General features: G+C 36.4%; 1 protein-coding gene and 1 pseudogene across 1 annotated transcript; both read right to left on the minus strand.

Annotated features, from left to right (window-relative positions):
* Window positions 1-4,558: 4,558 nt before the first annotated feature.
* Window positions 4,559-5,479, minus strand: LOC121466119 (annotated as a pseudogene).
* Window positions 5,480-25,623: 20,144 nt separating this feature from the next.
* Window positions 25,624-26,583, minus strand: LOC121436517 (taste receptor type 2 member 104-like). The gene has a single exon (XM_041636500.1). The coding sequence runs from the start codon at window positions 26,581-26,583 to the stop codon at window positions 25,624-25,626; it is 960 nt and encodes a 319-aa protein (XP_041492434.1).
* Between the last annotated feature and the right edge of the window lie 594 nt (window positions 26,584-27,177).

Here is a 27,177-nt window from a genome sequence, read left to right on the forward strand (position 1 = left end):
AGCCTGGTGCAAAGAGGTTTTTTTGGTCTCAATTCCTAGAATTAACATTGAAAGTTTCAGTTGCATACCATTCTATAAAGAATGTCAAAATTAATATTTCAACACCTACACTGAGATAAATTTAGTTCCTATTCTGTCCCAGAGTCAACACTTTCTAAATTTTTTTTCTTAAAAGCATGTTGGATTGTTTCTGCATCTAATTAGTCATTCATATGGTCTTTATGAGTCTATTTATGTGGTAGACTGTGTTTATTGATTTACACATATTAAATCATCCTTGCACCTTTGGAATGAAGTTGACTTTTTCATGGTGGAATTTTTATTTTATTGTTTTTTTTAATGTGTTTTATTGCACTATACATTTTTCTAAGCTCCCCTCCCTCCCCTTTTCCCTTCTATCTTCTCTCGTGACCCCATGCTACCAATTTACTCAGGAAATCTTATCTTTTTCTCCTTCCTATTTAGATCCATGTATGTCTCTCTTATGGTCATCTTGGTTGTCTAGGTTCTCTGGAGTTCTGGATTGTAGGCTGATTTTTTTTGCTTTATATATAAGAGTCACTTATGAGTGTATATATATTATATTTGTCTTTCTGGGTCTTGGTTACCTAAGTCAATATTTTTTTTTCTAGATCCACCCATTTACCTGAAAATTGCAAGTTGTCTTTATTTTTTTACTGCTGAGTAGTACTACATAGTGTAAATGCACCACATTTTCTTTACCCATTCTTCAATTGAGGGGCACCTAGGTTGTTTCCAGGTTCTGGCTAATATGAATAGTGCTGCTATGAACATATTGAGCACATGTTCTTGTGGTATGATTGAGCTTTCTTTGGGTCTATACACAAAAGTCGTATTGATGGTTCATGAGATAGATATTTTTCCTAATTTTTTTTAAAATGAGTCTTGAATTTTATTTGTAAGTACTATATTGAGAATTCTTATATCTATATTCTTTGGGGAGTTCTTTATTTCATATTTATCTCATTTATATATTAATGTAAAATGGGTTTCCTAAAAAGAGTTGGTATCATTTCTCCTTCCTATTTCATGGCATGGTTTGAGAATCATTGGTTTCTCTTCTTTTAAAATGTCTGGTAAAAGTATTCAGTGAATTTATCTAGATCTTGGAATTTTTGTTTGAAGATTGTCTATTGTTGTCTTTGTCTCATTGCTAAAGATGAACTTATTTAAATTTTTATTTCTTCTTGTTTTAACTTTGATAGTTCATAGACATTAAAAATTTTATCCATATCTTTTGAGAGTTACAATTTGTGAAGTGTATTTTTTGGAGTATATCTTTATAGTCCTCTGGGCTTCATTGGTGTCTGTTATCATATCCTTGTTTCACTTCTGATTTAATTAACTAGAGTTTTCTTTATCTCTGTTTAGTTTATTTGAGTAAATGTCTGTCAATTTTGTTAATATTTTCAGAATCATCTTAACTTCGTTGTTTCTTTGTAATGATTATTTCTATTTATTTATTTTTTTTAAATATTTATTTATTATGTATATAACATTCTGCCTTCACGTATGCCCGCACACCAGAGGAGGGCGCCAGATCTCATTACAGATGGTTGTGAGCCACCATGTGGTTGCTGGGAATCGAACTCAGGACCTCTGGAAGAGCAGCCAGTGCTCTTAACCACTGAGACATCTCTCCAGCCCTTCTATTTATTTTTATATAAATTTTTATCTAATCTTGATTATTTTCCATGACTACTGTTCTTAGGTGTTTCTTGTTTTTGTTTTTCTCTGGTCTAAATATGCATCCTGAGTTTATTTATTTGAATTCTCTCTGATTTTGTAAATACTTTCCTCTTAGGATTTCCTTCACTGTAGCCTACATATTTTATTATGTTGTGTTTTATTTTTATTCATTTCTAGACATTTTTAATTACTTTTTTAAAATTTCTTCTGTAATACAGCAATCATTTAATAATGGGTTATTTAATCTCCACTGCTGTGTATAATTTTGGGCTTTTTATTGCTGTTGATATCAAGCTTTGTTCTTTTGTGACAGATAAAATACCAGGAAAAATTTAATTTTTCAGTATTGTTTGAGATTTACTTTTTGTCCCAATATATGGTGTATTTTAGTGAAAGATCTATGAGCTGTAGAGAAGAATGTGCTCTTCCTATTGTTTAGACAGAATGTCCATTTATTTTTTGGATGACTTGTGTACTAGGTGGCAAGGCCATACTGAAGTTACTTGCCGATAATGAATTGGGACTAATACAATGCCTTATGTCTTGTAAGAGTTGTTTTATAAAATTAAGTGTGCCTGAATTTGTTGCATATATATTTAGAATTGAAATATCTTCTTAATAGATGGTTCCATTGGTCAGTATGAAATAACCTTCTTTATCTCTTTTGAATAGTTTTGATTTGAAGTCTATTTTATCAGATTGTGATAGTAATTCCTGCTTGTTCTTGGTTTCCTTTCCTAATACTTTTCCCATTATTTTATACAAATTTAATTTTTATATTTGGTGTTTAGATGTTTTTGGGAGGCAGCAACATGAAAAATCCTGTTTTTGAATGTAACTGCTAATCTGTGTCTTTTGATTGGAGAGTTGATACTATTAATATTCAAAGTTATTACTGATAGACATGTCATGATTTCTTCCATTTTGCTGATTTTATGTTTTTTTTCTTAGATATTGTTGTTTAACCACAGAATGACCTATCAGTGTTGTTTTCTCATTGTCACCCATTGGATGTAATTATTTTTCTCTTCTGTCCTACATTCTGAAAATACTCTTTGCAGTGCTGGTTGGTGGTTATGAGATTCCTTTAGCGTACATTTTTCTTAGTATGCCATATTTTCTCTCTGTACTTTCCAAACATACTATTCAAAAATACAAAAGTATTAATTTGAAAAATTAACATAAGAAGAGTTAAACCTTTATATATATACCAGACCATAAATACAAGAATGATGAAGTCCTATAAATTTTCAAAATAAGACACTTATCTATCACACCGAACATAAAAATTCAACTTCAGAATCAACAAGTCAAATGTATTTGTGAATGTACATTTCTATAAATGAATATGTGTTCATGAGTGTGTGTGTGTGTGTGTGTGTGTGTGTGTGTGTGTGGTCTCTGCAAGTGCATGAGCATATGAATGTATGTGTGTGGGAGGATTTCTTTGTATGTGTATTCATTTGAAACCCCAAGGCAGATCATTGCATACCTCATACAGATTCTTCCCTTTGTTTATTCTTTTGTGCTTTGGTCAGACACTGTGTTAGGTCTTGTGGCAGTGCTTTTAGGAAGAATCTTCTTTAGTTCTAGATGATCTATAACCACTTCATTTCAAGTCACTGTATTCATAGAGTTCAAAAACTTCTTTCATCAGTACTTTGGTCCTATCTTCCACACATAGGACAGAGCTTTTCTTCTACTCTCTTTCTCTAGTTAAATTTTAAAGAGCCAGATCTGCTGTTATAATTGTAAGAAGGATCTGACCATTGCTATTGCATCAAACACTCGTAAGAAGAACAGTGGAGAGGGTGCCCAATCTGGCTTTACCCTGTAATCAGTTTGGTGGTGAAAGCCTTCATCTAGTAACTGATGGAACCAGATGCAGAAATCCATAATGAAGCAACAGGCCAAGCTCCAAGAATCCAACTGAAGAGCGGGAGGAGGGAATATATAAACAAGGGAGGTCAAAGTAATGATGGAGGAATCTACAGAGACAGCTGAACCAAGCTCATGGAAAGTCATGAACTCCAGACTGACAGCTGTGGAGTCTCCATGGGACTGAACTAGGTCCTCCATATATGGAACACAGGGGTGAAGCTTGAACTATCTGTGGAGTCCCTGGCTGTAGGATCAGAATCTACCCCTGGTGCATGATCTAGCTTGTTGAAACCCATTCCCTATAGTGGGATGCCATGCTCAGCCTTAATGCAGTGGGAAAGTTTCTTGGTCCTGCCTCAACTTAATGTGTCAGGCTTTGTTGACTCCCCATGAGAAACCTTGCCTGTTTGGGAGGAATGGATGGGGAATGGTTAGGGAGAGGCAAAGCCAAGGGGATAGGAGGGGAAAATTGTAGTTGGAATTTAAAAAGGACTTCAAAAATAAGTAAATGAAAATTAAACAAAAGAAAAATTTCAGGATTTAGAAGCAATCACAGCTGTCTGTCTTGGTTTACCTTGGGTTTTCCTATGGAAGGGTCTCAACTATCCAGGGAAGCCAAGTAAATGACAACAAAGCCTTGCTTCATTAGTTAGGCTTACCTCAAAGCCTTCTTTTTTTGCTTCTTGTTTTTGTATTTGTTCCTTTATGACATGGAGTAGTCTATGATGATCAGTAATTTTGCTCTGGTGTGTGGGTGAAGTAGTTGTAGACTCTAGCAATTAAATGAGCAGATGACTTTACACACAGAATTAAAATGTTCCCTTGAGTGACAGTCAGAACATTTCAGAAGACTCCAATAACGTTCAATATTACTGTTAAACATCTCACAAAACATAGTGCAAATGAAAATTGTCTTTAAGAATTTCTTCACCGGATTATCCTGGACCATTAATCTTTCTTCAGACTATCATGTGGCTCTGAGATCTGTTCCTATCTCAAGGCACTTTAATCTTCGCACTACCTGCAGAAAGGACTGTTTCAGCTGACTGTTCGTTAGAGTTAGGATTAAGGAGTGACAGCAGGGATACAAGAATGCGATTATCAAACCAAACATAAATAGCAGTTTGCCTTCTGGAATAAACATTCACAACAAAACTATGGCCATACCTATGAAATACAGTATATAAAGGATGATAAAAGAAATTAAAACTTGCATGGCTTTCACATGAGCTTCTCTGTGGAGGTCTCTGAATATTGAGACATGGGATTGCATCCGACTTCTGTGTCTCCAAAGTGAAATAATCAATAGGAAGCATGCAGTTACAGCCACCACAAAATAGAAAATGACTCCCATATTCAGAAAAACACAGACAATAATGAACTCACTTTTCTTAATGGGGACCTGTTGGGATGTATTTCTTTTGCTCTTTTGAATCAACTTTTCAAGTAGTGGAAAAGAATGTAACCATGTCACAAGCAAACATCCTATCAGGAAGATAAAGACCAAATTAATTCTCCTCTTCAACCAGAGGAACATATGGTGGGAAAAATTTGCTATCTTTAGAAAATAGAAGACACTGAGGCTGGTAGCAAACAAGACACTCAAGTTGTTGATAATGACCCACAAATAATTCATGTATTCATTTGTATTGACAGGAGAAAGCAACTGTTTGGAGAATAACTTTGTATATGCATCTATAATTAATAGCCACACAAGACAGATCCTGGAAATCGCCAAGCCAGAGATAATAAATCCAATTGTAGACAATTTCTTGTTCTTGACATAGTAATTGCAGCTAACAACTCCAATAAATAAATCCCCTAAAATTCCCAGTACTGACTCACTAGTTGAAATAAAAAGGAGGATGCCTTCTGCTGTACTCAGCATCTCTGCCAGTTCCTAAGATTACAACTACTGTGTGCACTATTGAAGATTACCTTCTTCAGAATGTTTCATAGATTGACTGCTTGATGGAGGATTTCATGCCATTTTATATTTTTTTCCATAAATAAAGATTTCAAATTATCTCAAGAATATATTGTAATAAAGTCACATTTGTCTCCTTAGAGTTCCTTCTGCTTGCTTCTATAAAGCCTAGTCTGTCTACATGAAAGTGTGTGTTCTAAAATGCCTCCTTGTAATTTGTTAATAAGCAAATGAATGATTCTGTTTCATGGGTTTTACTTACCCTCCTGAGTCGATTTTGCATTAAATAGATTGAATTGCGGAATAGAAGGGGTGTCAGACCTGGTGAGAGGCTTCAAAACAACAAAATCATATTTTGCATTTCTTTCTCAATATCAGATCATTGTGAACTGGACATGGTGGTACAGGGTCATAGTCCCAAGATCTTTTGTCACTTCAACAGGGGCATCACTCAACCCCAAAGGTTTGAGGTTAAGTAACATAATTAAGATCTCTTTTGAACAAAATAATATCCTATCATCACAAAATCAAAAAAAAATCAAAAAGGAAAAATGATCATAATTTATTTACAAACAGTTTAAAGATATTAATAAAAATAGCATATACATTGTCATGACTATAATCACTCTGAAAAACTGATTTAAATTTTTGTGAGTCTACACTTTGAAAAAGGCATTTTCTTGTAGAATTTCACATGTGTATACAATGAAATATAAAATCTACCCTCATTTCTGCTCCCTCCCCAACTCTGGTAGGTTCCCATTCAATATGTCCCCCTCTAGCTTCGTGTCTTGTTCTTTTATTTAATGACCCATTAAGTCCAATTAGCGCCCCCAAACATGCACGAATGTGATGCCATCCAGCAGAGTATTCATAAAATACGAGTGGCCCCAGCCTTAAAAGAGAATGATGCTGCTTTCCTCACCTCCATAGCCCCTCTGGCATATGGTCGCAAGTGTTCCTCTGTTAATAGTACGGACATTTGGAGTGGTTTGTGTAGGCCTTGTGTTGGTAACCATAGCTGCTTTGAGTCCACAAATGCAATAAACTTATCATGTCCATAAAACTCTTCCACAGCATTCTTTTCCACCAGTTTCCTCTTAAAATATTCCCATCTCTTATGCTAAGTTCCCTGAGACTTAGCTGAACATCATTTGCCAACAAACTGAAAGAGCTCTGGGTAAACTGTGATACAGTGTTCAGTATGGTGGGATAGGGTAGGAGGTGAGCAAATTCCACACTTACAACTTGTAGGGGAAGAGAAAAAAAATTTAAAAATAAATACACTGCATGATTTAACAGACAAGGATAGAAAGAAAACAGAAAGAAAGTGAGCCGCCCCCCACCCACTGCCCCAGGCTGGCTCAAATCTCTTCTGTGACCTCTGGATCAGCTGCTGGGTTGGATGCATCCATATGCTGTGCTTCTCAGTTTGGTTCTGGTAAAGAGGTAAGGATATCAAGGAAAAACAAAAAATGCACAGGTATTCAGGCCTGCATCCTGGCTCCATTCACCTCCAGGAACTGACCTCAGACTTGTTTCATACTGAAATTTATCATACTGTATTTATCATCAAGGATCTCTTCAGTGGAAGTATCAAAATCAATTGAGTTCAAGCAAATTGATATTATAATTTTCAGAAGGATATCAAAAGGTTTCTCTTTTTGAATCAAACCCATGATTTAATCCTAGTGACACTCCTCTGTATCACTTCCCACCCCCCCTTTTTTTCTTTCCCCTGCAGTCCTGGAGATTAAACTTTGTACCTGTCAGGCCAGTGCTCTGCCACAGAGCTACATCATTAGCTCTAGTTAGTAAGTTACTTATACATATGTTTTTATTCTTTCTCTGCCAGAGATTAGTGCTAACAATGGAACCTGCCTGCCCCAAACTACAGCAATGACACATTTTTTTTTTCTGGGGCAGGGCTGGTAAAAAGCTTTAAAAGTTAAATAGTTTTCCATATATTACTCTTAAGTATAGAACCAGTGGCAACAGACTGAAATTGCACTGACTGGAGGAAATAATTGTTCAAAGATAATCTGTTCTTTTCAAGGAACTGAGTTTGTCAGTTGTAAATGGATGCTGTAATGTAACCCTACAATAGCTCAGAATTGAATATAAAAAGGTTTTTTTTTACTTAGCAGTAGACTCACAGATCACAGTCTCACAGATCATAGTCCTCTGCATGAGCAGGGAAGAGAAACCAAATCTAGCAGCCAAGACAGAGAGTATGTAAACTTTACAGCTGCATTTATCGTAAAAGAAACCACCCACAACTGGGCTGGTATCTTAAAGGCTATAGGCTGAAGAAGTTCCCATAGCACCTCTCCCTTTGTCTAAAAGAGTTCTAAGCTTAATACAAGACTATATGCAATAAGAATAAACAAAAATAGAATTACAACAAGCATAAGCAATATCACAGAAGAAATGTATGCTAAGTGTTTTAGTAATTATCCTATCCTAAGAAGTCTGAGTCTTGTATTAGAAATGGCTTGGTCAAGTCATGAGAGGAAAGTAATTATGACTATCTAGTCTCCAACCTCATTGAAGACCCGAGAAGGGAAATAATATTACTTGAGTAGGCAGGAAGCACAATTAAGCAGCTTCCAGAATGTGCAATAAATGACAGAGAAAACTGAATACTTGGGCAATCACCCAAAGTCTCATTTGCAATGTTGGAGCAACCAAATTTGGCTAAGGCCTAGAGAAATCGAGAGACCATTTTTAAAAGCAGGAAAAATTTCAAAACCATCTTATCCTGTCTTGGCAAGATTTGGCAGTCTTTTTTTTCTTGTATCCTGCTTGTCCTGCCGGGACATTGTGCATTTTGTCAGAGGTCAAGGCATGGGCAGTTCTATGCCCAAAGGCCATTTTTTTTTCCAAGAATAAAACAAGCTCCAAGTAGAATGTCTTTGGTGCACAACATTCCCTCAGGAATAGATTAGTGTTGCCAGGAGCAATTGTATCTCATGTCAACAGAACCCTAAGTTATTTAAATGCCATATTCTAAAGCTCTTTGAAGCGGTTGAAGACTATCTATCTATGCAGAATACAATCTATACAGTTGGTCTTGACCCCATAAATTGATGGTGATATTAGCAATGTATGGCCTCAGGCTTCCTTGCTGTCCTTCTAGCCCTATGCATTCAACCCATCTTGTGCTTTGCTTCACTTGAGATAGGGTTCTCATTCCCAGGAATTGAACATCTGTTTCTTGAAGAGATCATTTTGGATGCCAAGATTCTGGAGTAATGATAGTTACACTTGTACCTGTGTCTATTAATCCCTCAATTACAATGTTGTTTATATGTACTCTTAGCTTTGGTCTTTGAACATTTATAGAAGTCTGCCAAAATATATGTTTCTTATTTCTGATTGGAGTTTTTTGTTTTTTTTTTTTTTAATTCATTTACACAGCAGTGGTGGCCCATCTTTTAGAACCGCTGAAACTAATTGAAGTTAACTGTGTGGGGTAGCCTTATTGCTTGAAGTTTATGTCTTTATCATCTCCCTAACAAATGGTAGATGCAAGCCATAACATACTACTGCTTGCTTAATTTCTTTTAGACCATTCATTCCTATGGGTAGCCATCTACATTTTTTGGATCTTTTTCAATATTTGGAACTTGATGGTTTGTCATAGGTGATTACAGTTTAGGAAGCTAAAACCCTAGGTAAGTCATCTCTGACTCTGATACACACTGGCAATGTTAAATCCTGTCATTGTACCTTCTCTCCCTACTCACCAGTTCTGATAATTTCCTCAATCATGTCAAATCTTTTTACCACTGCATATTGTAAGGCCTGAATCTCTTGGCCTGTTTATAATTTTAGTGCACTTATTGAGCCACTTAGCCTCATATGATTCCAAGGTATGAAATTTTTTCAGTAGATATGCTGTCTCATCCTTGGACATTATTTGGATGGTTTGCAGATTGCCTTCCTAGAGAGATACCCTACCAGCTAACCTATCATAACTTTTTAATAGATTTTGATTGTCAAGTTCAACAGTATGAATTCTTTCAGATAATTTCCCAGTACCCTTAGACATGGACTGAATTTTGTGTGTCAAATTAATATTATTCTTTTCAATGGTATTAATTTTTTTCTGCTAACTTTTGATTTTCAATGATATTAATTCTTTCAGCTAGCTGCTCATTATTAGACTGTAAAGACTGTCATTTCTAAAGGTATTTCATTCTTGGCTCCATTATCAAACCATTTTCTTAAGGATACAATATGAAAAGCAAAGCTAATTCCCAATATCAGATAAATGGATGTATCAAAAAAAAACACACTGGATGATGGAGCATGTGATCAAACTGGACTACCTGAATGTGGCTGACAAGGACGGCTGACTGAGAAGCCAAGGACAATGGCACTGGGTTTTGATCCTACTGCATGTAATGACTTTGTGGGAGCCTAGTCTGTTTGGATGCTCACCTTCCTAGTCCTGAATGGAGCGGGGAGGACCTTGGACTTCCCACAGGGCAGGGAACCCTGACTGCTCTTTGGACTGGAGAGGAAGGGGAAGGGGGATGGGAGAGAGGGAGGGAAATGGGAGGAGGTGGAAATTTTTAATTAAATAATAAAAATAAAAAAAAAGAAAAACCACATAAGCCTTGCAGAACACCATCTATAGTGTAAGCATAAAGTTTATTATATTCATAGATGGTGATATTGTCTACAATCATAAAATTTTCAAATTTTTTAATTTACTTATACTTTCCTCCACTAGGAGATTTCAGCAAATTGTTGTAAGTGTAATAATCTTTATTGGCCAGCAGGTGCCATGCACGGCTGCAGTTGCACGAAAGAGAGATGCCACTGACAACGGAGAGATGCAACCAGAAGAGATCAGTAGTGGCATGGACAGTCCCACTCGATTCCACATTGGCACCTGCTTAAATACTGACAAATATGCATTGTTTGACAAGTTAAGAGCAATGAAATTAATTCCTTAAATTTAGGCAGCTTTTTGGTAGCCAGAATACCAAGGAACACAAACAGGAAGCTATGTAAATCATCACATGGCAGGGAAAGTATGGGGGAAGCCCAAGAAATTGCCAAGTTGCCACAGAGTAGCTCCACTGTGATGGGGTTTTGACAAAAAAAAACATTTAGTAGGTGAAATAAGCCTGGCAAGCCGGGTTGGGGGACCTTTTGGGCTACAGACCTTTTGGGCCTTTTGGGCCTTTTGGGCCAGTTCCAGTTTGCTTGGAATTAGGATCCACATGGGTGCCAGAAGTAAATGGACACTAAAAAGTAGTCCCACACTAAGAATGGAGTATAATAAAGTGTTCTTTATTTATGGGTAGGCTAACAGATCACAGTCCTCTTCATGAATGGGGAACAGAAACCAGAGAGAGAGAGTATGTAACGTCTATGGCTGCATTTATAGTATAAGAGACCACACCTATGTGGGCTGGTATCTTAAAGGCTGTTGGCTGAGGGAGTTCTCACAGCAGGCAATGCCAGAGGTGTTATTGAGGGAAATATGTTCTTCTAAATAGCAATAGATCTGGAATATCTGACTGAACTGTGTTCATTTTAGTCCTGATTTTTTGAGGTTCTATTGATAACTCCTGTTTTATTATTTTGTCTTTAATATAGATAACACAGTAAAGGTTCTATTTTCTGTGACAATCATTGCATCCTCCTTCATTTAACGAGAAGACTCCAACTTTGAAACAAGCCTAGCAATAATCTTCTGAATATTGTATTGCAGAAAACAATAAAAGCCTGAGATTGTTGGGGTCCCGTGCTATGCCAGACCATAAATTAGTTTTCTTAACCAGACCCCAACATAAACTATCTCTCTTGACAGGCATGGAGGTGAGGGAATAAAGACAAGTCACATGGCTTTATCGGAAGGGAGATTCTCAGTGATCTCTCAAGAAGCCTTGAGTTTACATCCTGAAGAATTCCTCCTGCTTTACTCTCCAAACCACTTTTATATCAAAACATAAACTAAGGGGGAAATACATTAGCATTCTGTCTCCTAAGTAACCAAGTGAATGGCTTTTAGTCAGGTCCACAACTACCTGTCTGCTGTGTATGCTAGCTGGCACGTAGGCTTGAATCAGCACCTCTATCAGGCACCCTCCAAATTACAAAGAAAGGAGCAAAACAACATCCTGACCTTTTATTAGGTAGAGATAGCCTATCTGGAAGGTTATGTGACCACTTCAGGTGGGGAACTATGGCTTGATAGCCTGGCTGCCATACCATATAGAAATATGGGCCTACAGAGATGTTCCTGACAAAAAAGAGAGAGCAAGCTAGAAGTGGTCCTGGATGAGGATTGATGTGTCAGGCACTCATGAGCTCTGCTCTTACTGTGTGCAGGCTTAATAAATACATATTCATGGGAATTGTGATTTGAGAGTTTGTTTTTGTGGTAAAGGATTGTTTAGTTGTAGTTTTTATTTTTAGACAATTTTGTCTCTCACACTTTATAAACAGGATCCATAAAACATCAGGATCAAAGAAGAATATGGAGCTTACGAATCAACGAGATCTTAGTGTCTAAAAGCAAAAATGTTTTTGTTATTATATATGTGGATTTATAGCACAGAAATCTGAATAGGTTTCTGCTAGGTTATATCTATGTGTCAGGGATGAGTTCCTTCCTGGGACCTGAGGGAACAATTATTTTCTTATCTGCATGTCAGTAACTTCTTTCATTTCAAAACTAGCAGTGACCAGGTGAGTCTTACATGTCCTACACAGGGGTCTGACACCTGTTCTGCAGTACTTTAGGCTCTAGTATTTATGTTTCCACCCAGACAATCCAGAATATCATAAATGATCTGTTTAGTGGGCTGATATCTTAGTGGGTAACTTACCAATGAGCCTGACAGACTGAGTTCAAATTCTGTAACAGATATGGTGGATGAGAGAATTGACCTTCATATGCATTGTGTTGTACACCCCTTCTCCAAATAAATAAAAATATAATTAAAGTAAACTGATTAGCAACTCCAGTTCTCTGTTGTCAAGTCATTTAATGTAGAAGTCTTTGGTTTTGTGTCTTGAATGCTTGCTCATCTTTTGGGTGATTTTGTGACAGAGAAGATAGACATATTAATCTCCACTAAAGTTGGTTGGTGGTGGGCAAAAACACATCCTAGGCTGTGTTTTATAATTTCACTAGAGTTCTACATAAAGATGTATAGAAATTTATATAAAATAACTTAATCATTAAAAATAAATTTGTTTATTTTTATATCCCAGACCTAGGTTTCCCTCCCTTTTCTCCTCACAGTTCTGATACCCTCCTCCCTTTCTGTTTAGGAAAGGGCAGGTCAACTCCTCTGTTTCTGTTTAGAATAAGGCAGGTCTCCCAGGAATATCAACAAAACATGACTTATTAAGTTTTAATAAGACTAAACACCTCCCTATGTATTAAGGCTGGTTAAAGTGACCCGGTATGGAAAGTAGGGTCCCAAAAGCCTGCAAAAGCCTCTGTTTCTACTGTCAGGATTCCTACAAGACAACCAAGCTATACAACTGTAACATATATGCAGAGTACCTAGGTCAGTCCCATGTTGGCTCTTTGGTTGACAGTTCAGTCTCTATGAACCTTTGTGAACCCAGGTTATCTGATTTTATGAGGGTATATTTTTTTGTGTGTGTGTGTGTTGTCATTGACACCTCTGGTTACAACAATCCTTTCTTCCTGTCTTCTGCAGGATTCTTGAACTCTGACTAATGTTTGACTGTGGATCTGCATCTGTTTCCTTCAGTTGCTGGATGAATACTCGCTGATGACAATTGGGATAGGCATCCGACTGGTCATGGGAGATGACCAGTTCAGGCTACATATCTGTTATTGCTAGAAGTCTTAGTTGGGGTCATTCTTGTGGTTTCCTGGGTGATTACTTTGCACCAGGTTTTTACTTCTGTGGTATGAACTCATTGGGAAAGTCTTTTCTCTCATTGTTACCTTCCGTTATCCTCTCCACAGCTCCCACATTCATGTTCTCATCCTGTCATCTGTGTTCTAAGTTGAGCCCAGGGTCATCAAGAATGCAGTGAACATGACAAAATTATGGAAGAGATTATGGACCTTCTATCAAGTCTATGCTGTAGAAAGTAAGGCTGCTTCCTCAGTTAGGAAGAGCAAAAGGATGATGCCTTTGAGCACTAACTGGGCGTACTGCACATTTTGTGTCCTTCGCACTAGGATGTCAAACATATCTTATTTCTCTTGGGATTTCAGTGCAGCAGGATGGTGTGTGGAGGAGCCGTATAGTGTCATTTCTAAAAGAAACAATTTGTGACTTTAAAGGTATTGTTGAAAATACACTCTAAGAAATTCGGGTAGATAAAAAAGTTAAATACTTGCACTATTTTAATTTCTGCCTAGTTGTACTGACTGTGAAATTGCACATAATTTTGTTTAGTTTGGGTTGCAGGGTAGAAATGTCCATACCCATGGGGCCTGTGTACCAATAATATTTCTAAATACTCTAATCAGATTGCATTTGGCTCAGTTAATTTAACTCCAAATAAAGATATCCAATAATTTTGCTGCCATAGCAAAGCCTTCATCTAGTATGATGTATATATCCCTATACTATAATATTTAGATACATTTTTATGATAAAAAGTAATTTATTATTAATTGAGTGATGGGTTTGGGCACCACAAGAACAAAGGAACAACTCAAGGTTCATTCCATGCCTTCTCATACCATGAGATTATCCCAGGGTCAAAGGACACAGGCTCAATGCAAGATGCCATGGAGATTAGATTGTGTAAAAATCCTTTGCTCTTATTAATGTCATTAAGAACAGTGTCATTAAATACAGGGAAAGTAGCCAAGGAAAGCATTGTGGGATTTCCAGTGTGGAACAATGTGAATACAGTTTCCTAGAATGAATGATTGTGTTTCAAGTCTTTAAAACTTTCTGTAATATTTCAGTCTTTCCAAGTATGTTCCATTGGATTCTATTTAGACTTTAATATGTCTAGGAATTTTTTCATTGACACCATAATTTCACACCATTTCACACCATAATTAAGTTCTTGATTACGCTGCTCTCATATAGTCTTAATGTGATCTGTTATAGGGTATGTTTATACTACCTTGTAAACATGTTTTATATGATTTTGGCACATTGGTCTTATGTTAGAGGATTTTCTTTTACTCCATAACAATATAATTCGTCCTCATATTTTGGAAAAGATGTATTGAATATTCTTTGTTAATTTTTCTTTTTACTCATTCTATATGTCTTTTACATCATGTATTTTGATCCCATTCATTTCCCTGTCCCTTCACATCCACTCTCCATCACTTCATCCCTCACCCAAACAAAACAAAATTTAGGAGAAAAAAGAATAAATAATACAAAATTTAAAAGGAGAAAAAAATTAAAAATCCCAATGTGACACTGCAAATCGTGCCATAAAACCTCTTCACACTTGCAAGTGTTCATTGGAAAGAGTCATTGGTCTGATTAGAGATCTCTGATTTCTATTAGCCCGTCAATGCTGGGCCCTCACTAGAACTCTTCCTGGATATCTTGTTATTATCCTGTGTTGTGGAAATATTGCAGCTTTGGGGTTGCAGGTCATGTTCCCTCACATGTTCCAACACATTATAAACTGGGTGGATATTGAGGTGGGCCAAATCATAACCCTGGATCTGGGCCTTGAAAGATGTAGGGTTGGCCCACAAGAGGAGAAATGGGGACAGCTCTCCCATGCTTACAAATTTGGGGCTGGCTTTCTCACACCTGAGCTAACAAGGCTTGACTCTCCCACTTTGATGACTACAAGGCCAGCTCTCTCACCTGTCCCTGGCATTGATGGATTGGGGCAGGCATGCTTCCCTTGCCCATGCCACTACAAGACAGATGAGAAATAGGAATAGCCCTCTCATGCTAACAACTTCAGGGCTGGCTCACCCATACCTCTGGCTCTGTGGTGCTGCCCTGGTGAGGTGCAGGACATGTTCTCCCAAGTGTTGCAGCTTTTGACAGGGGCAAAGACAGTTCTCACATTCTTGTTACCTCAGGGTTAACATTCCCAACTGCCTTGGGCATTGATCGGTGTGCGTGGGGAAAGGGCATCTCTCCTTATCTCATGACACCATGTGGCAGATGAAGGGTAAGATTAGGGCTTCCATGCTCATGTTCTCAGAGTTAACTCGCCTGTGCTTTCATAAACAGAGTTATCTTTGATGTATTGTCAAGACAAAGTGCAGGGCTTGCTTTCCCATGCATTGCCATTGGTCAAGGGGTCAGCTACTTCACATCTCAACCTGCTTACTTCCTCTCTCATCTCTCTAGATATGCCTCTGTCCATAAGAGAAATTCTCTTTCTCTCTCCATCTTTCCCATGAAACATCATATTATACCTCTGCTCACTCTAATAGTGCCCATCTCTCTGGCTGGTGCTTCAAGGTACCAGGGGGACCTGTGTTTTCTCCCTGGTATCTGGGGTCTCGTTGTCCCACTAAGGTTGCCATGATGCTGGTCTGGGCCATGCTTCTGTATTACAAAGAGATCATTATAGTGCCCAACTGCCTGGCACCATATGGGCTCCTGGTGGTACATTTGGCTGTCTTCTGTAAATCCCAGCTGCATAGCAGGGGGTGGTGGCTTGGCTGGAGTCCAGCTATAGGCTGGGCTTAGAATCCTCAGCCCTGCCAGGAAGAGGTGGCACACACCTTTAATCCTAGCACTTGGGAGGCAGAGGCAGGTAGATCTCTGTGAGTTTGGCGCCAGTCTGGTCTACAGAGAGAGAGAGCCAGGACAGGCTCCAAAGCTACACGGGGAAAACCTGTCTCAAAAAACCAAGAAATCAAAACCAACCAAACAAAAAAACCTAAAAAAAGAAAAAACCCTGAAAATAAAAATCCCCAACCCTTGCTTATATTCTCTGTTCTCTTTTAACATTATTTTCTTTTTTCTCAATTTTATTTATTCTTTCTATCTTTCACATCATACATCTCCATTACATTCATTTCCCCATCCTTTTGTATCCACTCTCTGCCCTTGCAACCCACCCCCCACAAAATAAAATAATGCAAGCCATAGCACTTTATTCACAAACCCCATCTATGCTCTGTCTACCACAAGAACCAGAAGTCACACTATCAGAATAGTCCAGAAAGCTGGCCTTTTATAACTGCATAGCTTTTTCCTTTTGCTATGGCTGAGTAAGGGAAACCTCTCTTAAAGAAGCTGTGGCATACTGCCAGCAAACAGCAAGCTATGCATATATACATACAATTCTAGCTGATATATATATATATATATATATATATATATATATATATCAGCTAGAATTCCTTTTTTAAGCCCTCTCAGATTTTATGTGGATTTAGTTTATCATGTTGGATCACCAATTGTTGTAAGGAGAGAGCCTCAAGCAAGCCACATGCAGCATAAGTGCCCTCTTGTTTTTCCCAGCTGCCTGGCTATCTTATCCCAAAAATAACCACTCGGAAATTGTATTAATTAAATCACTGCTTGGTCCATTATTTCTGGCTTCTTTTTGGCTAACTCTCAAATCTTGATTTAATTAATTTCTATTCATCTGTATATCACCACATGGCAGTGGCTTACCAGGAAAGATTCAGCATGTCTGACTCTGGTGGCTCCATGACAGCTCCCCTCTCTCTCTGCTTTCTTCCTCTCAGAATTTAGTTCTGTCTTCTGCATCTCCCTAAGTTCTGGCCAATCAACTATGCCTAGGCAGTTTCCTTATTCATTAACCAATGAAAGTAACACATAGACAGAAAAACCTCCTACATCAGGAGATAATAAAATAGAATCTAGAGAAAATCTGACAGAGAAATCTGAGTTAGGCAGAGTGGGTTAAAGCAATTAGCAAGCATTATGTACCTTGCACTTTAGCACCCAACGATGTGGAAGTCCTATACTGCCTTTGCCTTCTAAATCTATTTCAAAAGTAACATGTCTTATTAAATTTCTACCCTTCACCCATACTTTTTCTTCTATTAGTTTACTATGACTATGAAAAATCAAGCCAAAACAAACAAAATTAAATACAGAAAATCAAACAATTTCACAAACCAAGTGGAGAAAAAAGCAGAATTTCATCTTCAGATGGGTTATAGGCTAAAATGACAGAATTACTTTAGAAGAAATTTCTTTTTGTTCAGAGATTTCTGTGCTAAGAGTCAAGAGTGAAGTTTCTTACTATTTTCCTTTATGCACATTTATTTCTATTTGTCTGTGTTAGAATGCCTGACAATTTCAAGCACCATTCAGAACAGGTTATGACTACCATGAAACTTATGAATATATCAGTTTTTCTCAAGACTTCTTATTAAATAAAGTCATGTTTTGGAGACATCAGTTCAGATCATGTAATTGTTTAAATCTATTGTCAGTTAATCATAATTTTCAGTCATTTATAAAAGTTAGTTTTAAATCCTATAGTCTGTTTGAAAATACATTTTGATATTACCTTCAAAATATATCCTAGGTATGTTTGCATATAATCTCTATTTCAATAAATTTCTTTACCATCGAGGAGGTTGGTGTCATTCTCCCTTTCAGTTATATCCCCTATTAGTTCTCATCAAAATATGCAGGATGTTCCTTTCAAACTAGAAATTAGTCCAGTTCTCATTCTTGTTTAACATCCTTGAATGTTTTCCAATTGTACCTGAGGAAAGTTATAACTTATAAGCAGTTCTGCTGGGAACCACATGTCCCTCTGCTTGTGAAGAGTAGACAGCCCTTGAAATGAAAAAGGATCATTCTCTGAATTTATTGGTAGTTTTACCTTCTTTCCAGATGCATTACCCTCTTTATTTATTGTTTATACTAAAGAAAGTCAAGCAAGAGATCTGGTCTGAGTGGCATTTCGCAGAATATACCCCATGGTTTTAGTACCAAATCAAATCCTTGGCTTCCATTTGGACTTCTTTCAGCAGCACACAGTATAAGAAATTAAGTTTGGTTCATCTCTCTGCTGTTTCCCACTTGAAATCCTTTCTAATCATCAATTGAAGATCACTCACAGAATTCTCACTTTCTATGTAGTATCTGGAGAAACAAGGTAAGGCCCTGGTATCAAATGGAAGGACCAGTCAAGACTAAGCATCTTCTTTGTCTCCATTAAAGGACTTGTAAAATGAAATTAAATGTAAAACTTTTACTAAGTAGAGTAGATTTGCCAAGTCCTTGCACCTACCCTTAGAATATACACTAATTATAATGTGTAGAAAAACATTATTGTTGATATTCAAGAATTACATCATTGATGGCTAACACAGTTATTGAGGCACTCCTGTAGAAATATCTGCACCATTAAACCTTCATAGGCAGATTTCAATTCTCAGTGATCTTCCGTGTTTGAGAAGACTTCTTAGGGATTTCCACCTACATGGCCCTAGATGTCTTACCTCTATCCAAAGTTCCTCACATAGCACCAACCTTTCCTAAACTGAACATAATGCAATTCTCCACAGAGTATTGAATCATACTCTCAGCTAATATGGTCTATTGATTTGTATTATCCAAGAAAATCACTAACAGGAAATAGCTAGATATAATAAAGCAAATAACAGGAGAAAAAAGGTTCATTGGGCTATGTACTCAAAGAGAAGTCACTGAACACAGAATATCTTGTGTTCAAAATTAAGAGTCAAAATAAGATAGACAAGGTAACATTAGCAACTTCATTAGAAAACTAAATGCTGGAATTGTCCCAGAATCAATAGAATATATGGAGAGAACTAAATTAAATCAGAAGTGTAATATAGATGTACTATTTTCACAAAGACAATGGAAAATAACAAGAATTATTATGTGAGAAAAGCCTCTTTATTGCATATTAATCAGCGAACAACTTAGAAGATGGTAAAAAAAAATAGTGCATGATTGTCAGACACATAATATCTATGTAAAATTTGTATGGATCAGTCTAAGCACATGTTTAACTGTGGGCAATCATGTATGGTGATAGTGAATAAAACTACTTCTTGGAATGAAAATTGCCCAGCACACTGTCATGGAACATGAGGAAGAAGTGAGGAATACAACAAGAACTCATACAGCATGAAACACATGCTAGTTCTGGAAAACATAGATTCACATAGGTCCAGAGTGGAACTTTCTTCATATTATTATTGGTTACTTTTACTTTAACAGGTTAAGGATGTTAATAAGAATGAGATGTTTTTTAAAGAGAGGAGGTTTCTCTGTAGCTTTGGTGCCTTTCCTGGAACTAGCTCTTGTAGACCAGATTGGCTTAAAACTCACAGAGATCCACCTGCCTCTGCCTCCTGAGGACTGAGATTAAAAGTGTGTACTGCCATCACACAGCTGAGATTTTTTTTTTCAGATCATTTAAATTCAATAAGACATCTCTGTTTAAAATCATAACCTCAGTGGTTGGGAAATTCTTTGCGGGTCTGAGAAGACTATGGGAGAACTTCTGTTGCTAATGTCAAAGTAGTATCAAAAGTAAATGGTGTTAAGAAATAAAATGAAGTCCTTATAGAGACAGAGTATGGACAGTCATAGATTAAAACAGTAAAAAAAATAAGCCACATAAAGATGGAATATACACAGAGAATCTGGATTATGTATATTTTTGTATTTTCTTTGAAGTTTTCAACTGTGAAGGAATTAAGAACAAAGAGACATTTCATTATATGGGCTGCTAATCTAAACCAACATATATGTGGTATCTTGACTTAAAAATTTGGGTCTAAGGATATGTTGCTTTGGAAAAGAGGTTCTACTTTTGTTTTCACAGGGGATGAGAACCTGTGGTTTCCTTCCAGACTAATGTGGTTTGATCAAACAAGACTCCCTGAAATAATAGCTCAGATGGCCCAACATCCATGATGGCTTCACGACGTCTGGCTGAGATGGACCTACCACACAGGATACCCCATGATTGACTTGATTAACAGTGCTACCAATCAGCAGGAAGTAATCTAGAAAACAATGACCAAATTTCCTAAATTATTGTTTATAAATATTTATTTACATTTAAAGTGGGATATGATATAGAGATAAATACTTTAAATTTATATGAAACTTGGTCTATTGGTACAAATTTAAGGTCAATTTAGTTATATGTACATTTCTGCTCTTGATTAAGGTATTGCGCTTGTGCAGCTCATTTAAAAATGTAATGTATAATTAAGAAATACAGGTTAATAGATAGTCATCTATAATAGTCAAGCCTGTAGTCATGCTGGTTAGGTTTTCTAGATGTACAGAGATATATTTCAGAAGGTAGATATTCTTCTTTCAAAGACTAACAGAATATGCCATATATATGTTTTAAAATCTTAGGACTTTTCATTACAATGAGACACCTCTGCTTCTAGCAGGAACAATTACTTCAAGAGAAAGAAGGGCACCAAAGAGGCTCCTCATGGAGTTTTCCAGACAAGAAACTGTTCTTGTCTGGACTGCTTGATGGTATGCTGTATGAACTGGACATGTAGGACCCACAGAAAAATGACTGTTGATCTTTCCAAAAGGTGAGACCATCCTTCAGGGTTCCTGATTCATGAAAGAGTCTGCCAGATATTCTGCAGGACACAGAAGAAAGCAACTGATGGACTTTGCCATTACAAGGCAGAAGAGATCTTTAAATTTCCTGATTCATGGAAAAGTCTGCTGTATTCTATGGGCCTGTAATCTGAAGACTAGATGCCCCAAGGTTATAGAATAATTTTGGGTGACTTTCCAGGCAGCAAGATGTTTCTGCCAATTCTAGAGTTTTGGAAGGTTTTTATAATGTACTGTTTACTTAGGTAATATTATATTCTTCTGGAGTCTTTGATGGACTTGAAGAAAGATAGTTACAATTATAAAAGATAGATTATATATAAATCTTTAGACTCACAAAGATAGGATAGATGATAGAGTATTTTCCTTAATTTGCCAAATGTAAATGGACTAAATATTATGATAATTCTTGCTTCATCATTATTTTGTTGTATGTAATCTTGCTATGTTAAAGTTAAAACCTTCCTTTTCCCATACCCTAAAGGTATGGGAAGTCCTTCTGTATATGTGTTGCTTTTATTAGTTAATGAATAAAGCTGTTTTGACCAGTGGCTTGGCAGAATAGAGTGAGGCAAGAAAACTAAATTGAATACTGGGGAGAAAGAAGGCAGAGTCAATGGAATACTGTGTAGCTACTGCAGGAGACAGATACTCTGGAACCTTGCCAGTAAACCACACTCCTCATGGTAAAATATAAAATAATGAAAATGTGTTAATTTAAGATATGAGAGTTAGTCATAAATATGCTTAAACTATCAGCCAAACAGTATTGCAATTAATGTAGCTTCTGTGTGGTTATTTTGAGTCCGGGTGGCAGGGAACAAACAAGCAATCTTCACCCAACATCATCCTCACTAGATGTCCAGGCAGTGCCTTGATTCTGTTAAATTATGGTAATGAGATAAAAGAACCTCATCACAGTGAACTTCCGTCATGTCTGAGTGAATTGGCAGCCAGCTCTGTCACTCATTGTGAATCTGCGTGGGCCTGGGATGGAAACTTTTACAATGTTGAGTAATAAAAGAAATATGTCTTTGTGACCCAGAGAGAAGGACCTCACCAACACAAAGCTTTCTGTTCTAGTTCTTTCTGAAGTCAGGCAGTTTCCTGGGAGATCTGCTCATCCAATTGTCTGATAGTGACTTCTCCTGCTCACCCACCTCTGCCATTTGACTCTCCCTCTCTGGACTGCTTGCTGGGCTTCCTCACTGCCCATGCATTTGAGATGAAGCAATGTAAAGAGCAAAGAGAGACAGTGATTCTGATGGCGTGGCACAGTGTCATTTCACCACAGTGAGACAAGTCTGTCCTTGTGAAACCTTGAATTTTTCTTCTGTGTTAGTCTGACCACCATACAGATAGCAGTACAACACAGATGCTCTTTCCTCAACTGACTCCTCAAGGAAGTCAGGAGTGGTCTCTGATCACACTCTTCTGAGCATCAGTTATCCCAGGGACTCTAGCTGCTGGACAGGACTTGATGGGACCACACAGAAACAGCCATTTTATACTTTCCCTTAAACAGAGGGCCCAGAACAGGAACGGGTGGAGACACCAGAGACATGTTCACTGGAAAAGACTTGAACTGCTTTTTCTTTTTAAATCATCAGAAATAAATCAAGGAATATTCTAGCAATTTGCAGATATCTTTGAATAAAAGTTATATTGCATCCTAAAAAAAACTACCATAGATAAAGTTCAAATAAACTGGGATCAAATTAAAATCACAAAACCCAGGAATACCAATTCAATAATCTGGAAAAAAATATCACAAGCATCTAAGTAGAAACAAGAACTGAAAAGGCATCAGCATTTCAGTTAGACTTATAAGTCTCTCATTAAGTGACTTCACCACACATATTTCTCAGACATGTTAATGTTTATTAAATTAATTTTTATTAAACATTTATTAAATTATGTGTTTTTCTGGCTACAAGAGTTATTACTTAAAATATTTAGGAATTTATAGACCACTTTAAAAAGTTAACTCAAATCGCCTATACTCCTATTATCGAAAGAGAAAGGAAATATACTTACAGTTTATAGATAGATATAATCAAAATATTTATTATCTGTATTTATTACCTGTCTACCATAACCTGTGTTTACCATCTCTGTATTTTGTATCATCCACCATCTATTTGTTTTCTTCTTAACATTGATGTGAAAATATATTAATAATGGTTAGTGAAATATTTCAAGTATTTGTAACCTTTTTGCTTTTCTACTTTTCTATTGTCTAATTTTTTTTTTTTAGAGACAGGGTTTCTTGTATAACAGCTCTGACTGTCCTGGAGCTCACTCTGTAGACTAGGCTGACCTTGAACTCACAGAGATCTGCCTGCTTCTGCCTACCAAGTGCTGGGATTAAAGGCATGCACCACCAGGACCCAGTTTTATTGTCTAATTTCAAATTAAATCAATCTATATTATTTTATAGTAATAAGCTATTGGTACAATAAGAATAGACACCAATACAGTTAAATTAATACGAACAATAAAAATAGCCACAGGAGAGACCAGAAAGCAAATACTCAATAAATAAGTTCCTGTAAGTCAAAATATGATTTTTGAAACTTTAAAAACAAAGGGAAAATGTCAAAATTACATAAAATTTAGTATTAATGTATAAAATATTTACCAGATGTTAAGAAAACCTTATAATCTATAAGAATAAGAACAAAATAAATAACCCTAAAATGCATTTGCAATTAACTAATAATTCTATGGAATTATAACCACATATTCAATGCGAAGGTATTTTTGAAAAGTTAGCATTAAAAATATCTAATACATAAAGGTTCAGTCTTCATATTTCACAGAAATTATTGTTGATTTGTTTTGAAACAGTTGGAAATTGAAGCTAATTTAAATAATATAATAAATATATATTGTTATAAACCTGTAAGATTGCCTAGTCTAGATAACTCAAAACATATAATTATATATACTTTTTAAAAATTTTAAAATATGAGAAATATAACAATTTTAATGTAATTGGGATACACTCCATAGATCCTTAAACTATAAGTTATAAAATTTCTAATGAGTCAGTTTGGTAAATTTGTTTGACACTGCCTGGTGATATTAGAAGTTTTCTTAAAATTAGTTTTGTTTAGTTCTTTTCCTATCATCTCTTTTCTTTCTGTACATTCCAAACTTATTAGTTAAAATATAAGTATTGATTTGGAAACATCTCAGAGAAAATGAACCATGCCTTTATGAAATATCTAGGCTTCAGAAAATTGATACATGCTCTAGTTTGCCAAAGACAACATACAAACTCCATACATTAGGCTGTATATAACAATTAAGTTTGAATGAAGTGTTCAAACATATTGAGTACAAATTTCTGTACACATACATGCATATGTGTTTGTTTATGTATAAGTATATGCAAACTTCACACATGCCTTACCCTTGGCATATTGTTCTGTGCTTTGCTTAGACGTGATGTGAAGTCCTTTGATTGTGCTCTTCAGCAGACTCTATCCTCAATACTATTTGATGTGACATAGACCCATTTCAATAGAATGAATCAGAAGTGTATGAAGACTCCTTTCATCAGTGCTATAGGCCTTTTCCCAAACATAGACTCTGTTTCTCTACTTACTTTTCAGAGTTGCGTCTACTATTGCAGCCCTTGCTACTACATCAAACACCCACCAGTAACAAGAACTTAGTCATTTATTTGGTGAAAACAACAGTAAGTTTGTGAGAAGTAAAACTGGGCACAATAGAAGCTTTCTTTTCTCTTTTTCAGCTCCATGTTGTAAATGCAGGAGGTGACCACAGCTGTCTGTCTTGGTATCTATCTATCTGTCTGTCCATCTGTTCGTCCGTCCGTCTGTCCGTCGGTCCATCCATCTACTATCTATCATCTATCTATCTATCTATCTATCTATCTATCTATCTATCTATCTATCTATCTACCTACCTATCCATTGGAGTGACATACAGGCTGGAGTCCAACAATGTCTAGCTATGAATGGAAAGACCAAGAATTTAGTAGTTGCTCAGTCTCACAAGGCTGGGTGTCTCAGCTAGTCTGTATATGTTGGAATTCAGAAGAAATAGATTCCAGTGCCAGTGAAGGAATGAATATGCTGGTAAGGCGAGGTAATCAGGCAAAGAATGAACCCTTCTTTCTTCCTTTGTCCTTATGTATACTTCTAAAAGAAAGTGTATCCTAGAAAAGGTGTGTGTCATTCTCACCTCAAGATCCAGATCAAAGTCTGCTGTCTTCCAGTCTCAAGTAACAGATCACAAGTCTGTCCTCTAATTCTAAATTGTAGTTAATTTCAGATATTTTCAACTTGACAACCATCACAGAAGTTTTTACACAGAAGGGCCTGCAGGCTAATATTTCTTAACTGGCAAATTTGAATGAAGAAGCTACAGCATCAGGAGGCTGACTGAACAGCAAAACTTGCATGTGGAGTAAAAAATCCTGCTGCAGAGAAAGAGCTCCAAGATATAGTTAAAGCAATTTCAGGATATTTTAGTGTTTGATGTTTCAACTAAAAACTCTTATAAGGACTAGTGCATGTGAAAAAAGTCTTCAAGGATATTCTCACCAGATTAAACCAGGGCATTCATTTTCATGCCACACTGTTTTGTGTCCCAGAGTTCTTCTTTGTCACAGCACTTTAATTGCTTCAGTAACTCCAAAGAGACTTTCTTCAGCTGGTTGTTTGCTAGAATTAGAATAAAAGAATGGCAGCATGGATACATGAGTACAATTATCACACCAAGAATTATTAGTAGTTTGTCTTCTTTCCAAATAAAGCACAATACTTCTAAGACCAAACCTACAAAATACAAGATAAAGAGGAGGATAAAAGAAATTAAAACTTTCATGGCTTTCATATGAGCTTCTGTGTTGAGGTCTCGGAATCCTGAGCCATTTAATTTCATCAGCTTGTTGTGTCTCCAAAGAGAAATTATTAGCAGGAGACTTGCAATGACAGCTATCATAAAGAAGAAAAGGATTCCAAGTTGAAAAAAGGCATGGTTAATAAGTAATTCATTTTCCTCTAGGTGAACATGTATGGAGACGTTTCTGTATTGCATTTTGATATCATTAACCATCTTCACAAATTGTGCAATAGCAATAAACAGTGAGACAAACAGGCATCCTACCAGAAAAGTAAAAACATTGTTATTTCTCCTCTTCAGCCAGATAAATATGTAGTGAGAAAATTTTGCTATCTTCAGTAAATAGAAGATGCTGAGGCTGGTGGCAAACCAGACACTCAGGTGATTCATAATTATCCATAGGTAATTGATGCATTCATAAAGGTTGAAATAGGTAAGTGTACGTATAGAGAATAACTTAGTATATATGTCAAAAGTTATTATCCATATGAGACAAATCCTGGAAGTTGCCAAGCCAGTAAGAATGAATCCAATCTTAGAGAGCTTCTTGTTCTTGGAATACTCTGTGCAGTTCACAAGTGCAATGAATATGTTCCCTAAAACTCCTAGCACCGCCTCACTAGTGGCAACAAAAAGAAGCATGCCTTCTGCTTCACCCAGCATCTCTGCAGATCACCAAAAATGCTCCTGCTGCAGAATGTTTCATAGATTGCCTGGTTGATGGAGGAGTGATTTTCTCTTCTTTACTTAATGAAGGCATAGAAATGCCTAGGAATGGCACCTGTGGTTTTAATCAGATACATCTCCACAGATTTCCTTGTGATTGCTTCTTTACTACTTATTGAGTCCATGGAATGTCAGAAGCCTTACTGCCTTCTTAAAATTTGTTAGTAACCAAATGTAAGTTTCTGTTTCATGAATTTTAATTGATTCTCTAAGACTATTTTGCATAGAAAAACTCAGCTATGGAGTAGACATATGTAGCAGGATACTATATATAACAGAAACCATTTTTGTATATATTTTTTAAATACCAGTCATTAATATTAGCTTGGAATCGTGGCACATAGCTATCTACCAGTTAAGACAAGAACATTAAACTGGGAAAATTACAATTACTTAAGCCAATGACTAGTTCAGAAAAAAAAAACAAAATAAACAAAAGCTCTAGCTAAAATGAAAAAAAGAAAGAAAAAGAAATTGCTTTGCTTAAAAACAGTTTATAGAGAAATATAATATATAAAAAGTAGTAAATGA

The sequence above is a fragment of the Microtus oregoni genome, unplaced genomic scaffold, assembly GCF_018167655.1.
Source record: "Microtus oregoni isolate MIOR12 unplaced genomic scaffold, Mior012 000002F_ref0000024, whole genome shotgun sequence".
NCBI classification, from domain to species: domain Eukaryota; kingdom Metazoa; phylum Chordata; class Mammalia; order Rodentia; family Cricetidae; genus Microtus; species Microtus oregoni.